The 17,221-nt window shown below is 51.1% G+C and overlaps 1 protein-coding gene across 1 annotated transcript in view; it reads left to right on the top strand.

Annotated features, from left to right (window-relative positions):
- Positions 1-17,001, top strand: part of LOC107110881 (immunoglobulin superfamily DCC subclass member 3) — a 33,676-nt gene extending 16,675 nt beyond the window's left edge. The window contains exons 7-12 of the mRNA XM_015411721.1: positions 1,480-1,645; positions 7,811-8,061; positions 8,178-8,342; positions 12,618-12,806; positions 16,024-16,128; positions 16,868-17,001. Coding sequence (XP_015267207.1) covers positions 1,480-1,645; positions 7,811-8,061; positions 8,178-8,342; positions 12,618-12,806; positions 16,024-16,128; positions 16,868-17,001 — 1,010 coding nt within the window. The remainder of the gene's footprint in view (positions 1-1,479; positions 1,646-7,810; positions 8,062-8,177; positions 8,343-12,617; positions 12,807-16,023; positions 16,129-16,867) is intronic.
- Positions 17,002-17,221: the final 220 nt, after the last annotated feature.

The following is a 17,221-nucleotide window of genomic DNA, read 5'->3' as shown; positions in this document are numbered from 1 at the left end:
CTTGTGACTGACCCAAGGTCACATCAGCAGGTGCAAGTGGAGGAGTGGGGAATCAAACCCGGTTCTCCCAGATTAGAGTCCGCACACTTAACCACAACACCAAACAAGAACACACTCACCCCTAGTGAATCGCTCACCCTAGTGATTCAGGCCAAAACCTTTAAAAAGAAAATCACCTTTCACTTCTTGCTAGTGTTAAAGGACAGGCTCACCATGTTCCATGACAGGGCTACCCCAAAACAGTGTCCCACACTTCCTTCCCCAATCTATTGGCCCGCGGCCACCAAACCCCATACGTGTGGGGGTGGGGGTGAAGTGCCATTAAGTTGGTTCTGACTTAATGGCGACCCTGTGAATGTCCTCCAAAATGTCCTATAGTGAACAGACTTGCTCAGGTCTTGCAAAGTTAGAGCCGTGGCTTCCTTGAGAGTGCAGACTCTAATCTGGGAGAACCGGGTTTGATTCCTCACTCCTCCACTTGCACCTGCTGGATGACCTTGGGCAAGCCACAGTTCCGTCAAAGCTGTTCTTGAAAAAGAGCAGTTTGTGTCAGAGCTCTCTCAGCCCCGCCTACCTCACAGGGTGTCTGTTGTGGGGAGGGGAAGGGAAAGGAGTTTGTAAGCCGCTCTGAGACTCCAAGTGAAGGGCGGGGCATAAATCCAGTCTCTTCTTCTTCTTCTTCTAATTGCTGAAGGATGAGTTAAGGGGATGCTGGCAACACAGCACCTCTAAGACCAACGAAGTTTAATTCTGGGTATAAGCTTTCATGTGCATGCACATTGCTACAGATGCACACTTTGATGCACAGAATTAAAACTTTGCTGGTCTTAGAAGTGCCCCTGCGCTCAAACTTTGATCTGTCGCTTCAGACCGACACGGCGACCCACCAGAATCTGAGCCCACTAGGGCTGCTGGGAGCAGGGGGTGGGGCTTGTTGCATGTGCCCGCCCCCTGGGCTCTTTACTGCCGGAGCTCTGCTCCTGTGCGCTCCTGCAGGAAATGACCCCTGCTGGGGACAAACAAGAGAGGAAGATCATCTCCTTTACCCTGTTTATAAGCTTTCCAGAAACACCTGGCTAGCTGCTGTTACTGACCGAACTGCTAGATTATGTATCACATTTTTATCTTCAAGGATATCAGGGGGGTGTCACCTCCTCCATGTAATCCTTCCAACAACCCTGCAAAGTAGTTTAGGCTAAGAGAGTCACTCTCTCTAAGCAACTGGCCCAAGATCACCCTGTGAGGTCTATCGCTGAGTCGGAATTCGAACTCGGGTCTCCTATGTTTGATACTCAAACCACTACACCACCCTGGTTCCCAGGTTGTCCTAGCTCTGATCCCTCATGGCTGTTCTGTTATTTGTGCGTATGAGTGGAATGAACTGAAGGGTGGGAATGACTGGCCCGTTAACCAACACTTGGCAAAGTGTTCCTGATCTGGGACCCTACAACTGTGGTCTGCTATCCCCTTCTCCCATAGCTCCACCGGAGTTTGTGCAGTGGCCCCAGTCTGTCTCCAAGCCCCCCGGCAGCAGCACCATCTTCACCTGCGTGGCACAAGGCGTGCCGGAGCCCCACCTCATCTGGTTGAAGAACGGCAAAGTCTTGGCCCCCGGCGAGAACATCAAACTCACCCACAACAACAGGTAAGGTTCGGACGATGAACCCAGGGCACACTTTTAAGTCAGTCAAACCGTACGGGGGAGCTGCGATGGCTCATGTGGTTAAGACGCTGAACTGCAGGCTGTGGAACATCAGTAGTTCAGCAGTTTGAGACCCGGGTGCCACAAGACGGAATGAGCTCCCGTCTCTAGTTCCAGCTCCTGTCAACCTAGCAGTTCGAAAGCAAGAAACTGCAAGTAGATAAATAGGTACCACTTTGGTGGGAAGGTAACAGCGTTCCGTGCGCCTCGGTGTTTAGTCATGCCGGCCACATGACCACGGAAACGTCTTCGGACAGCGCTGGCTCTTCGGCTTGGAAACGGAGATGAGCACCGCAACCCTAGAGTCGGATTCGACTGGCTTTCGAGCAAGGGAACCTTTACCTTTACCTTTAACCGTACGGGGGCCGTCAAGTCCCCCCCCCAATCAGGGCAACCTGATTTGCATATTATGCAAAGTGGTCTCATTCATTAGTGCCCAGTGAGTGGGCATCTCCAGACTATTGCAAAAAAAACCCAATATTGGTGAAGGATTTTTTTTAAAAAAAATCTCTTTATCTGTCTCTTTGCTTGCACCAAGGTTTGTTCGCATTCTCTTCTAGGGTTGGGAAATTCAAGATTTGTGGGAGGGCGGGGTTTGGGGAGGGGAGGGGCCTCGGCATCGTATAAAGCCACGGGGCCCACCCTCCAAAGCAGCCATTTTCTCCAGGGGGACTGGTCTCCATAGTCTGTGGAGATCAGGGATAACCCGTGTTCCCTCTAAGCTGAGTTAGTGTGAGCTAGCTCACCGTTTTTTAGCCCCCGCCTCACACATTTTTGTCTGCGCTCAGGAAGGAGGGCTCCAGAGCAAACTGATTTATGCAGTAGCCAAATCGCTCGCTCAGAACTTTTAATGCCAGTAGCTCAGAAAGCAGAATTTTTGCACGTGGGGGTGGCTGTGAGGTGAAAGGAGATCATTTATTCTAAATAAAACAGCTGTTTTTACTGAAATAGAGCTTATTTAGAAGCATAAAAGCTAAGCTATGGTTTCACGAAGACTGCTTGCTTTCTAGTTGCAAGACAAGTGCGGTTCTTATCTGTTTGCATTCCCTAAATAGACCTAGTCACAAAAACTTATTTTCCAAGTAACTTTTATAACAAGAAAGTTATTATAAACAACAACAATTATTTCTATCAACATTTGTGAATTGTGTCAAATTGTACGTAGCTGAATGTTCAAAAATATAGTCCTTACAAATTATCTATGTACAGGAGAACTAGTAAGTGACAAGCAGCAATTTTGTAATTACCTAGAAATATTTTTAAATACTCTTAAAGATAAGCCAAAATCTCATTATACCATCGGTTTGTCTTATGACAAAAACCTCTATTTTCACCATTTGCCACTTAGGCTAATAGCTTCCACAAAAAGAACATAGATTTGTCCCACTCTCCACGGCCCCTCACTTATTCTCCTCAAAGCCTCCCCCCATCCCTCTTTCCCCTTAATCTCACACCACAATAGGGTTGCCAGGTCCCCCCAGACCACTGGCGGCGGGTGGGGGTCTGGTTGCCAGATCCAGGTTGGGAAATTCCTGGAGATTTGGGAATGGAACCTGGGGAGGACAGGAACCTCAGTCGGGCGCAATGCCACAGAGTCCGCCCTCTAAAACATCCATTTTCTCCAGGTTATCTGATCTCTGTAGTCTGGAGATGAGCTGTAATTCCAGGTCCCACCTGGAGGCTGGCATCCCTACACCTCAGGTCCTTCTGAACAACCCAGTCAACTCCACCCCCTCGAGCACAGTGAGCCAGGGGTCATTTCCTGCAGGAGCACACAGGAGTGGAGCTCCGGCAGTAAAGAGCCCAGGGGGCGGGCACATGCAACAAGCCCCACCCCCTGCTCCCAGCAGCCCTCAGTCAGAGCAAGAAGCAGCCAGGTGAATTGCAGAGCCCCCCCGGTCCAAAACAGTCCAGTGGCACCTTTAAGACCAAGTTTTATTCAGGTACAAGCTCTCCCTCCTCCTCTGCGAGGACAGATTTGCACATCCCCCCCCCCCCCAATAGCTAGCAATCCAAAACAGTCCAGTGGAGCCGCAGCCGTGGGTATTGCCTTCTGACACACTTCCGGTGTGGTCAGGGGGCGTGGCATATGCAAATAGGTTATGCTAAGGAGTCATGCGAATGAGCTCCTGCACCTCTTTTTCTACGAAATGACCCCTGACAGTGACCATCCAATCATAACACTCCTCTGTCACCCATCCGGCCACCCCTCTTTCTTACCTTAGAGGCCTGCATTTTAGACGACAGCAAACATACGTATAAAACCCTCACATTAGATCACAGAAATAAAACATGCTGGGTTGCCAAGTACTCACCTCTCCTGGAGCAGGGGAGTCCCGGCTTGCTCCGGGAGTCTTCACACGCGCGCCCCGCAAGCACGTCACCACGTCCGGGAGTTTTCCCTCGGATGATTGTGGCCCCGCCCCCAACGTCCCGGACGTGCTTACGTCACTTCTGTGTGACGTGCTTTGGGGGTGGGGTTCCCCCCGGGGCCCGATCCGGTGCCGCCGGGGAACGGGCCTCCCGGGCGGGGGTTTACCCGTCCCCCCCGGGGGACTTGGCAGCCCTAAAACATACACAAAATATTGACATAGCAAGTCACCACAGGAGATGACTGACATCATGTGACACGGTGACATCGCTTCTAGTTCCGGGCCAGTCAAGGACATCCCAGCATTCTGTGGCGCTCTAGGAATTTCCCAGAGTTTTCTGGGATGCCATGATGTCACTTCCAGGCTCCAACCCAGAAGTGATGTCATGGCATTACACAATGCTGGTTTTCGAAAACTCCAACCCCCCCCCCTCGGTGTGCTCCCAGGGTTTGCCTACCCACTACTGTCCTACTGTGCAGAAAAGTTCCTCCAGCCTCAAACTTTTTTTTTTTTTTTTTGGCGACTCCTGGCCGAAAAGAAAAGCTTGATATTGAGCTGCAAGAAGAAAATAATTACTAGAAACCCATCATTTTTATTTAGATTTTTAAGTAAGCCAAACTGTCTCCAGTCTCCAATGGCAATTTAATTCCTGTTGACTTGCATACCTCCTAAAAGCATGTTCCCATTTTGAACACATACAGATTACTTTATCTGTCAGACAGAGAGATCTGGGAAAGGGATTAAAAACACCACCTTTATATATTTCTAAAGAGCAATACTCTGTTTTTATTCCATTGCTATTGGGGTTTGGGGTTTTAAAACAAATAATTTGGAAATTCACAAGGAAGTATTTGATACTTTCCCTTAAAATTACTTACTTTTAGAAGCCATTTAAGCCCTTATAACAGGGTCCCCAAAGCTTTTTTCAGCCCACAGACATCTTTGGAATTTTGACAAAGGGTGGCGGGCGTAGGAACAAAATGAATGCCACAAAATGGCTGCCACCCAAAGTGGAGCAAACTGCAAAAATGGCTGCTGCAGCTTACCCTTAATCACATAGTAATGATTCTTGTGCTGTAGTGGCAGCTGCTTTCCAAGCAATGCTTTTAAAAATCTGTGCAGCCAGCTTGGTGTAATGGTAAAGAGTGGCGGACTCTAATCTGGAGAACCGGGTTTGATTCACCACTCCTCCTCCAAATGAAGCCAGCTGGGTGACCTTGGGTCAGTCACAAGTTCTCTCAGCACTTTCTCAGCCCCACCTACCTCACAGGGGTGTCTGTTGTGGGGAGAGGAAGGGAGGGTGATTGTAAGCTCTCTGAGACTCCTTTGGGTAGTGACCACCTCCTCCTCCCTCCACCCTCCAAAACAGCCACCCTAGCTTACGGACAATAACCAAAACATCTAGACTTGTAACGGTATTGTTTAAATGTTGCTGCCATTAAGTTTACATGTTGTTCCGCAACTGCATTGCACTGTTGATCAATCAAACCCAGACAGAACGAGCGTGTTGAGTCCCAGGGCTCTTTTTGCAGAAAAAGCCCAGCAGGAACTCATTAGCATAATAGGCCACACCCAACAGCAGAAACCTATTAGCATATTAGGCCACACCCCTGACAGCACAGCTCATTGGCATTATAGGCCACACCCCCATGTTACCAGAAGTGTGCTCATCCAGCCACACACCCACACCCACCTTTTGCTTCTTATTCTGTTTACCTTGTTTGTTGTCAAAACCCAGGGCTTTTTTGTAGCAGGAACTCCTTTGCACGTTAGGCCACACACCCCTAATGTAGCCAATCCTAATGAGTTTCTGATGTTGGGTGTGGCCTATTATGCTAATGAGTTCCTGCTGGGTGTGGCCAACTTGGGAGCTAGCCGGAACTCCATTCCTGCGTGTTCCTGCCCAAAAGTAGCCCTGGGTTGACTCATGCTTGCTGAGACCAAGAGGAAAAGAGGCCTTGGGGTCGCAGTGGGATAGCTCAATGGAAACGTCAACTCAGTGTGCCGCACAGTGGAAAAAAGCTGCGGATTATTAGGAAAGGGACTGGAAATAAAACAGCCAATACTGTAATGCCCCTTTATAGATCTATGGTGTGGCCTCATTTGGAATACTGTGTGCACTTCTGGTCGCCGTATCCCAAAAAAAGGACAATGCAGAGCAGGGAAATGTAGAGAAGAAGGCAACGAAGATGGTTAAGGGTTCTGAAAAGTACTGAGAGCATTGAGTGATTTCAGCAAAGTACTTTTATTCAGAAGGAACAAGACGAAAATAAGCCGGCTCGCAGGCCGGTATATATGCACAGAAAACCCTCCACCAAAACACACCCCCTACTTCCCGATAGGCTATATACAGTAGCCGAGAGTCCCATAGGCTCTCGGCTGCGGACCTGGCCCTCTGATTGGTGCGGGCTAGGATCCGCTTGGCTATTGTTCTATCGGGAGCGAAGCTTCAGGACTTTGCATGACCGCATGGCCCAACGGTCGCGCACGTGGTCATGGCGGAGTACATTACAGGTTCTGAAGCAACTTCCCTGTGAGGAAAGGCCAAAAAGGCTGGGACTTTTCAGTTCAGAAAAGAGACGACTAAGGGGGGGGGCACAATAGAGGTTTATAAAATAGAGGTTTATAGAGGTTTATAAAATTATGCACAGTGGACTGATAGAACCTCCCCACTCCCAAAATACTTGAACTCAAGGGCATTCAATGACGCTGATAGGTAGTAGACTCAGTAAGACTTCTTTACTCAACAGGTGATTAAAATGTGGACTTCGCCGCCAGAGGATGTAGTGATGGCTACAGGCATAGACAGCTTTAAAGGGGGGTTAGGCAGATTCATGGAGGATAGGACCACCAGCGGCTACTAGCCATGGTGACTGAAGGGGAGCTATGCATTCAGAGGCTCTGAGCCTCTGAATCTCAGTGCCAGGAGGCAACATCGGGGGAAGGCCTCTTCTGATGTTCTTATCAGGGGAAGGCCTGGCCCTCTCTGCCCTGTTGTGGCCCTCCAGAGGAACTGGTTGAGGCCACTGTGTGAGGCAGGATGCTGGACTAGATGGACCCTCACTGGTCTGATCCAGCAGGGCTCTTCTGATGTCCTTATGAGGGGAAGGCCTCGGCCTCTCTGCCCTGTTGTTGGCCCTCCAGAGGAACTGGTTGAGGTCACTGTGTGAGACGGGATGCTGGACTAGATGGACCCTCACTGGTCTGATCCAGCAGGGCTCTTCTGATGTCCTTATGAGGGGAAGGCCTCGGCCTCTCTGCCCTGTTGTTGGCCCTTCCAGAGGAACTGGTTGAGGCCACTGTGTGAGGCAGGATGCTGGACTAGATGGACCCTCACTGGTCTGATCCAGCAGGGCTCTTCTGATGTCCTTATGAGGGGAAGGCCTCGGCCTCTCTGCCCTGTTGTTGGCCCTCCAGAGGAACTGGTTGAGGCCACTATGTGAGGCAGGATGCTGGATTAGATGGACCCTCACTGGTCTGACCCAGCAGGGCTCTTCTGGTGTTCTTCTGAGGGGAAGGCCTTGGCCTCTCTGCCCTGTTGTTGGCCTTTCCAGAGGAACTGGTTGAGGCCTCTATGTGAGACGGGATGCTGGACTGGATGGACCCTCACTGGTCTGATCCAGCAGGGCTCTTCTTACATTCTTACAAACCTTTTTAAAAATGGGAGGGGGGCTTCCACCACCAGCACCATGCTCTGTAACCCTCTCCACTGGCACTTCTCCCCCTCTCTCCCCAGCACCCTGATGATCCAGCGGATCACCTCAGCGGATGAGGCCATCTATCAGTGCATCGCCGAGAACAGCGCCGGCACCAACCAGGCCAGCGCCCGCCTGGCCGTGGCCCTCTCCAAGGAACTGCCCAGCTCTCCGGAAGGGGTCCAGGCCACGGCCCTCTCCACCACCTCCATCCAGGTGTCTTGGCTCGAGCCCCCCATGGAGGTCACCGAGGCCATCATCGGATACGTGCTCCACATCCGTAAGGCCGGCGGTGAGTCGGGACGTGGGGCCCTCTCCTTTCTACAACCTGCCACCCACGTATGTGTGTCCCCCCTCCGGTGCCTCCCCTCCCACCCTAAACCGAAGCGCCGTGCTTAAATCCCTCAGAGTCCGACAGCCGGGAGCTGCAGGAGGCCGTCAGCAAGACCACCTTCCAGCATGTCTTCACCAACCTGGAACCCTCCACGACTTACTCCATCTACCTGAAGGCTTATTCGCCGCTGGGCGCCAGTCAGGACTCCCAGCCCATCCTGGCCACCACACTGGGAAGCAGTGAGTGTGCGCTCCTCCTCCAGTTCGGTGTCGTGGTTAGGAATGCGGACTCCAATCTGGAAGAACCGAGTTTGATTTCCCCACTCTTCCACATGCAGCTGCTGGTGTGACCTTGGGTCAGTCACATGTTCTCTCGGAGCTGTTCTCTCAAAGGCAGTTCTCGAGAGAGCTCTCTCAGCCCCACCGACCTCACAGGGTGTCTGCTGTGGGGAGGGGAAGGGAAAGGAGATTTTTAAGCCGCTCTGAGACTCCTTCAGGTAGTGAAGGGCAGGGTATTAATCCAATCTCTTCTTCCCATTTGCCACCATCTCCCCCTTGGCATGGTGCCACAGGGCACTGTAGACAGGGGCAGACCGGGCCTTGAACTCACCAGGAAGGTTCACGGCAGGTAGTAAGCTCTGGAATGTTCCCTCTGGTTTTTCTCCCCTACTGAGCAGTGCAGTTCACATCCTGAGCAGAACATAACTGCTGTATTTTCAAAATGGGCAACGGGCGGTGCAAGACCCTGCGTGGCTCCAGACTGCTGCTGAGCGGGGCTTCCGGGGTTAATGAGCGGCCGCTCACTCATACAGCCCAGAGGGAACGCTGGACTCCGCAACCACCAGCGTGCCGAACCCCAGTCACACAGACCCGGCCTGTAGGAGCCAAAATGGGTGCAGAACAGGCCTGTAGCCAGGATTTGTGGTTTGTGGGGCAATTTTTTTTCCTGGTGGGGCTGAAGTTCTCAGTGCAGGAAGAAAAGCCGGAATTCTGAGGATTATGACTCAGTTACTCTTCTCTCTCTCAGTCTTCTCAAGCCATCTGTTCTACAGAGGGGTTCTTATGCTAGCCATCAGCCTTAGCCTATTAAACGTTTAGCCAAAAGAAAGCTGTTACCAGGTTAGATCTCTAAATTGCAAGCTGTCAACCACTTTAGACGACAGTTCTCAGCTGCTGCAAGTTAATCACTTCTGCCAGCCTAAGCAACAATTCTGAGAACAAGCCGGCAGGTGGGGGTGATGACTTCTATAGTCAAGAAAGCTGACAGGTAGAAAAACTCTCTTAAAGGAGACCAGTTTCTTGACACAGAGATAGAAGGGATCCTAGAGGTCACCTACTCCAACCCCCTTGGCTCAATGTGGGAATTAGTCAACTACCACACCCCACTCTGCTTAAAGGAGTGCACACCCTTTTTAAAAAAAATGTTTTTAAATGAATGAGAAGAAGCATTTCCAGAAAGAAATTCTTGTGGGGCTGTGCCTTTAAGAAAGGGGGCAGAACCCCCCCCAAAAAAAGCCCCACCGTAACTACAGGGCTGGCACTGCAGAATCACCCATCCCCTCCGTCTATCATGCTGCCGCTCAGGTCCCAGTCCCCTGCTCAATTCAACTTGCTCCTGGGCTGTTTTAATTTCTCACTTGGCCCCTAGGGATGCAATAAGGGGGAGCCTCTCTCTCCTTGACTGCAGCAGCAAGAGAGGAAAAAAGCTCCTCTGTTCTGGGACAGGCTGTGGCTCAGTGAGCAGAGCATCTGTTTGGCATGCAGGAGGCCCCACATTCAGTCCCCACCATCGCCAGTTAAAAGGATCTGGTGATGTAAAAGGCCTCTACCCGGGACTCTGGAGAGCTGCTGCCAGTTTGAGTAGGCAATACTGATTTTGATGGACTGACAGTCTGGTTCAGTATAAGGCGGCTTCACATGTTCATATGTGGACAGACCTTCCTTAGTCAGGCCAACCAGAAAGCTCAGCTAGCTCCTCCAGCTTCCGCTTGTCCTTAAAGGACACGGCTGCTTAGCAGATTTGATCCACACCTCTCTCTGTAGAAATTTAGGCCATGCCGATGCAAAAGGCAGGGCGGCGTCATGGAGTCCTGAATCGGACTGTACAGCTTCAGACTGCAATTGGGGTGCTGGTCTTTTTAAGAAAAGAAAATTGGGGGGGGGGAAATAAATAACTTGCAAGCAGAAAGCTAGCTCATCAGGGGGTAAAGGTTTGTACCTGCCTTCTTCCCGACATGCTAATTTTCTGCATACCTAATCTCTTCTTCTTCTTAGTAACTGTTTCCCCCCCAGTGGGTGAACATTCAAAAGTCACTCACAGTCAGACGCAGTACAGTCCACCCTACCGTTGCAGGACTCTGCCACCTCATTCTGTTGCCTTTGAATATCCAGCCCCACTAACCACTATAACAACAACAACACTTTCCATTTATTAATCGCTTTCCCCAGTGGGCTCAAAGCGATGTACAGTTACTCAATATAGACAAGGGACTAACAATTTTGTAGGGGATAGGGAAGACAACATATATTCATTTTAACTGCACGCGCCGTCCCTGCCCGGTGTAGACGTCTTCTGGCTTGGCTCCGTCATTGTCCGCACGGTTGCTTGCTGGCCAGGCTTCAGGACCCGTATGTCAGTCGCCACACTGCCACCGCCTGGCTGGAACATCCATTGCAAGGATTCTTTTCGTAACCAAGAAGCTGTTTTGCCTTACAAGCCTTGACCAGGACGGCGACCGTCAGCTAACGCCCTCCCACAAGGGAAATTGGCGTGCCCACCCTCTCTAAAGAGTGGTTCCCATTTTATCTACTCGCCGAAGCTTTTGAATCGCTGGGTGGACGATGAGCTGGGGACAATAGGCTGGCTGCTCACACCAGTGCGGGGCTTGAACTAACACAGTTCAGATGTTAAGACAGTGGGATATACCCACTGTGCCACCGCTCCCGCGCTATGGTTAAATCACGCATGGTCCTCTCCGAGGACTGACGGAAGTGCCCACTGGTGCCCACCTACAGTGCAGAGCGGGGGTCCCCAACATTTTTTTGAGCCTGCAAGTGTATGTGGAATTCTGACAGGGCACGGTGGGCGGAGCAACAAAATGACTGCCACGGTTTCACAGTGCAGATTTCCGTGCTGTGGTGGCAGCTGCCGCCGAAGCAACATTTAAAAAAATCCGTACAGCCAATTAAATCTCCACTGGCCAATCAGAAGCCTAGCTGGGCGAAAGCCCTACCTTGGTCTGGAGACCAAGTCCTATGAGGAAAGGCTGGAGGGGCTGGGGATGCTTAGCCTGGAGAGGAGGCGACTGAGAGGCGATAGGATCACCATCTTCAGGTACTTGAAGGGCCGTGATCTAGAGGATGGTGATGCAGAGTTGTTTTCTGTTGCCCCAGAAGGTCGGACGAGAACCAACAGGTTGAAATTAAATCAGAAGAGTTTTCGGTTAAACTTTAGGAAGACCTTCCCGACAGCTAGGGTGGTTCCTGAGGGGAACAGGCTTCCTTGGGAGATGGTGGGCGCTCCTCCTTTGGAGGTTTTTAAACAGAGGGCGATTTCGCACTAGAGCTGCCTCGCGGTGCAGCCGCCGTTTGCCCCGACACAAACATGTCAATTTCACACCCGAAGCTGTGGGGCTGCATTTTGACTCGCGGCTTCGCCCGATTTCCTGGTTTTTGAGGATCACGAAACTGCGGAGGAAATCAGGCGAAGCCGCGGGTCAAATGCAGCCCCGCAGCCTTGGGTGTGAAATTGACAAATAGTGTCGGGGCAAATGGCGGCTGCGCCGCAAGGCAGCTCTAGTGCGAAATCGCCCAGAGGCTCGATGGCCACCTGACAGCCATGCTGATTCGGTGAAGTTGGGCAGATCGCGAGAGGGAGGGCAGGAGGGGTCACCTCAGTGCTTAGTTCTTGTGGCCCTTTCTTACACGCCCAGGGAAATGCTGATCACCACTTTGGGGTCAGGAAGCAATCTTTCTCCAGGCCAGTTTGGCCGAGGATCCTGGAGGTTTTTTGTCATCTTCTAGGCATGGAGCAGGAGTCACAGGGTTGGGGGTGGTGGTGGTATTTGTGAATTTCCTGCATTGTACAGGGGGTTGGACTAGATGACCCTGGAGGTCCCTTCCAACTCTATGATTCTATTATTCTATCTGGCCCCCCACACTTCCTAAAAACACTTGGCGAGCAGCGTCCCCTCTAAGCTGAGTTAGTGTGAGCTAGCCCACAGTTTTTTAGCCTCCAGCTCACAAATTTTTGTCTTAGCTCAGGAAGGACGGCTCCAGAGCAAACTAATTCATGCAGTAGCCAAATCGCTCGTTCACAACTTTAATGCCAGTAGCTCACAAAGTAGAATTTTTGCTCACAAGACTCCACAGCTTAGAGGGAACACTGTTGGCGGGCACAAGAAAAGGTATTGGAGGGCACCGTAGCGCCCGCGGGCACCGTGTTGAAGACCCCTGGCGCAGAGGGTGATGCCAGGCCCCCGTCTTCTCTTCTGACTCTGCTCCCTTTCCCATCAGTCCCCGCAGTGGTGGGCTTTTTCACCAAGATCCTCAACACCAGCTCCGTCCACGTCTTCTGGGAGCTGCCCGCCAGGCCGGGTAGTATCGAAGGCTTCAAGCTGTACCTGCGAAAGCTGCCGAGTGCCCACTATGAAGGCCCCCAGATCTTGCCTGCCACCGCGAACTCTTTCACGTACAACGACCTGGGTGAGTGATCCACCTCTGCGTCTCAGCCTGAGGCTGAGCAAGGAGTTCTTTTCCTGATCCCACCCCCTACTGTTACCCAGTTGTCTGGGTAACACATCACCTATTCCAGGGTCAGTCCTTCTGGGTTGTGGTTTCCATTGGGCAAACAAGCCCGAGAAACCTATTCTGTATCTGGCGAAGGGAACTTTGGATCCCGAAAGCTTATACTCTGGAAATCTTATAGTAGAAAAGAGCAAGAGTCCAGTAGCACCTTAAAGATCAGGGGTGTCAAACATGCGGCCTGGGTGTCGGATCAGGCCCCCGGAGGGCTTCTATCAGGCCCGCAGTGGAACTGGCTGTCTTCTGCTGCTTCCTCCAGTTCTGCTGCTGCTGCGTCATTGTAGGTTTGCAGCTTACAGATACACACCTGAATAGGCATACTCAAGATTGCAACAGCACAGACATTTCTTTTTCTTTTTTGAGCCCCCAGAGGGGATTTTTTATTATTTTTTTTCAAACTACAAAAACTATCACAGAAAAAGGGAAGGGGTACTACTTATACAGGACAAAGTATAGAAACCCACTACTGACTAAAAACCCAAGAGAGGAGATCCTCACTAGTTTCATTAAATCAAGTCTTCACTTCATTTAGATCAATATAAACTGAGTCAGACATTTAAGTACTTTTTCCTTTTCATTAACTCTTAAAACTTAACTGTCTAAGAACAGTACCCCCCCAGAGCAAGAGGTGTCAGTTATCAGACACGGTTAAATAGACAAAATATTGCAAGAGTGCTCATGTTTTAAGCATGTTTTAATTTTAAGTAAAAAAAACCCTTTCCGTTTGTGTCCTTCATAACGTTTATATCCCCACTACCTGGCATTACATTTTATGACACACACGGCCCGGCCCAACAAGGTCTCCTTTATGTCAGATTCGGCTGTCATCACAAATGAGTTCGACACCCCTGTTAAAGACTAACAAATTTTTCATTCTGTACGACTAAATGTGGAGCCTTCCGTGGAGATAGATCAAGATGGGTCGCTGAGTTGGTCCATCTATGGCGGTAGCAAAGAGCACGCGTCCAGTAGCACCGGAAAGACTAACAAACTGTGTGGCAGGGGATGAGGTTTCGTGAAGAAGTGAGCGTTGACTCACAAGAGCTCATATCCTGCACCACATATTCTGTTAGTCTTAAAGGACTTCTACTGTTATGGACAAACACGGCGGCCTACCTTGATCAAACAAAATTTGTGGCTCATTGTTAAGTCGCTCGCTTAACAAAGAAGTCAGAGAGTGATTCAGCAAGAACACAGCTTTATTCTTCAACTCGAACACAACTCGAACACGAATCAACATCTGATAGCCAGAACAGCCTTTACATTGCAGCTGTCCTGCTTTTAAACATTCCCGGCTAATGTAGCCACACCCACTGTACAAATACCAACCAATAAGGTTGTTCACATAAGGACCCGCTCAGGGAGCTTGCTAGAAGGTGATTGGTTAGGTGCTTCCTGGGCTAGTAACACGATTGGATGTATTTGGATCCTAGCCCAGGACGAAGCTTAACATTACAAGTCAATGAGATGTTTCACATCATGCATTCCATGGCAACCTTGGAATACACGACACTCATGGCTTCAGACACTCATGAAAGCTCCTACCCTGCCACATATTTTGCTAGCCTTTAAGGTGCTCCTGGACTCCTGCTCTTTTCTACCGCTGCAGACAGACTAACATGGCTATCCGTCTTGATCAAGCAAAATCTGTGGCCCATTTCTCAGATACGCACTACCCTGCCACAAATTTTGGTAGCCTTTAAGGTGCTACTGGACTCGTGCTCTTTTCAACTGCTAGGTAAAGGGTAAAGGTAAAGGTTTCCCTTGCTCGAAAGCCAGTCGAGTCCGACTCTAGGGTTGCGGTGCTCATCGCCGTTTCCAAGCCGAAGAGCCAGCGCTGTCCGAAGGCTTTTCCGCGGTCATGTGGCCGGCATGACTAAACGCTGAGGCGCGTGGAACACTGTTACCTTCCCACCGAAGCGCTACCTGTTTACCTACTTGCAGTTTCTCGCTTTTGAACTGCTAGGTTGGCAGGAGCTGGGACCAGAGACGGGAGCTCACCCCGTCATGCGGCACTCGGGTCTCGAACTGCTGAACTACCGACCTTCCGGTCTGCAGTTCATCGTCTCAACCACTTGAACCACCGCAGACAGACTAACATGGCGACCCGTCTTGAGCAAACAAAATGTGTGGCTCACTTCTTCAGATACTTGCAAAAAGCTCCTCCCCCGCCACAAATTTTGTTAGTCTTCAAAGTGCTACTCGACCTGTGCTCTTTTCTACTGCTACAGACAGACTAACTTGGCTACCCCAGCTTGATCTGGGAATCTTTGTCGGTCTCTGCCACTGGACTCAAATGTAGCTCTTCCACTGTAGACCAACACAGCTCCCCTCTGAAAGGATTCTGGTTTTGTACTTTCTACTTTATTTACAAGGAAAATGCAAGCAGAGCGCAGTTGGAGGCACACAGGCCCCCCTACGGCATAACAGATTGGTCACCCCACACCCAATCCACATCCTCAGACACCGTGCGCCTCAGGAACTCCACGTTCCCCGACTTTCCACTCGCACTATAGTGTACACACCAGCTGTCTCACACATGGGCGCAATACTTGTTTGCCAGAACTTTTGAAGGGGGTTGGGTTGGCAGGCATCCTTTAATATTGGGGGCGGGGAAGATTTGGGGTTTGTTATTTAATTTTGGTTTTGACTGGCAATGTTTGGTGTAGTGGTTAGGAGTGCGGCCTCTAATTTGGGAGAACCGGGTTCGAGTCCCCACTCCTCCACATGCAGCTGCTGGTGTCGCCTTGGGTCAGTCATAAGTTCTTCTCCTCCTCCTAATATCTATTTATTTATTTATAATGTCTATTTTTAAACCGCCCTCCCTCATAATTGGGGATCAGGGCAGTGTACAACATTTTCAGTCCACTCAGTCGCAGCTGGGGAAGAGTTCAAAGAGCTCCGTCACATCTCCCCGGAAAGCATGATGCTCACATTCCTGTGACAGATGGAAAATAGTTTGGCTGGGCTGCACCACCATCGCATTTTGCTCCATTTAAGCAACATTTGTATACCCAGTTTAAAGGCTAGCTCCCAGAAGCCCAGCAATGCTGCCCCTAGTGCCTCCCGCCCGAAACACCAATTTCATATCCTCTCCCCCCCACTTCCAACCCCGCAGAGCCCTCCGCCATGTACGAGATCAAACTCCAAGCTTTCAATGGGAACGGCAACGGGAACGGCAGCGTGCGCTTCGTGTCGCTCAAGGAGAACTCCGAGAGGCTGGGTAAGGATTGGGCGGAAGAGTCCAGGGCGGAAGAGTCCAGGGCGGAAGAGTCCAGGGCGGAAGAATCCAAACCCCATCTTACACAAGGGGTGGGGTTTGCAGACACAAGATGTGGCCATCGCCTTGGGTTTCAAAGGGGACAAGACAAATTAAAGGTGGAGGAGAGGGCGCTCAGTGGCTCAGAAGTGGTCTATCCCCGAAGTCCAGATGCTGGGAGCAAGCGACGGGGAGGGCCAATGCCTTCCTCCCCAGGCCGGTGGGCTTCCCAGAGACATCTAGCTGTCCTCTGCTGGAAACAGGATGCTCTGGCCTTGGCTGCCCCTTCAGCCCAATCCGGCAGGGCTCACGTATACAGTCTTCTCCTGGCACTCTGTCCCCTTCCCCACTTCCAGTTTTTCAGAAACGCCCACTTCTCCCTACCTCCTTTCTCCTCCAGGGGAGGGCAACCTCCTTGTCCCCCCCTCCCCTTGCTTCCTGGCCGTGTTCCCTCTAAGCTGAGTTAGTGTGAGCCGGCTCACAGTTTTTTAGCCTCCGGCTCACACATTTCTGTCTCCGCTCAGGACGGATGGATGGCTCCAGAGCAAACTAATTCATGCAGCAGCCGAATCGCTCGCTCACAGCTTTGACGCCGGGAGCTCACAAAGTAGGATTTCTGCTCACCGGACCCCGCAGCTTAGAGGGAGCACTGCTTGCCGGCCCTTCCGACCCCGTGACTTCCCTCTGTTTCTTTGCCCTGCAGATGCCAACCCAGTGTGCCAGTGCGGGCAAGATGGGGACAGCTCCCTCGCCGGCATCGTGGTTGGCGTTCACATTGGCATGGCGTGCATTATATTTTGCGTCCTCTTCCTCATGTTCGGCTACCGCAAGAGGTGAGCGCCCACCCCGCAGGTTCGGCCTGACGTCTCTGGGATGCCAACCCCCTCCCCTTTGGTTTCCCAGAAGCCTTAGGATATCGGGCTTTCTGCTCTTCCCCGTTACCAGTTTGCTACCCACACAAAACAGAAAAAACACCTCCTTTGCCTTCTGTACCTATTCCTTGAATTACCCAGAATGCTCCTCAGTGCCTGCCTTTTCATTCCCAGCATTCTGTGCA

Source organism: Gekko japonicus, unplaced genomic scaffold (assembly GCF_001447785.1).
Source record: "Gekko japonicus isolate JY-2015 unplaced genomic scaffold, Gekko_japonicus_V1.1 scaffold175, whole genome shotgun sequence".
NCBI classification, from domain to species: Eukaryota; Metazoa; Chordata; class Lepidosauria; order Squamata; family Gekkonidae; genus Gekko; species Gekko japonicus.
This window is presented reverse-complemented; position numbering and strand designations above follow the sequence as displayed.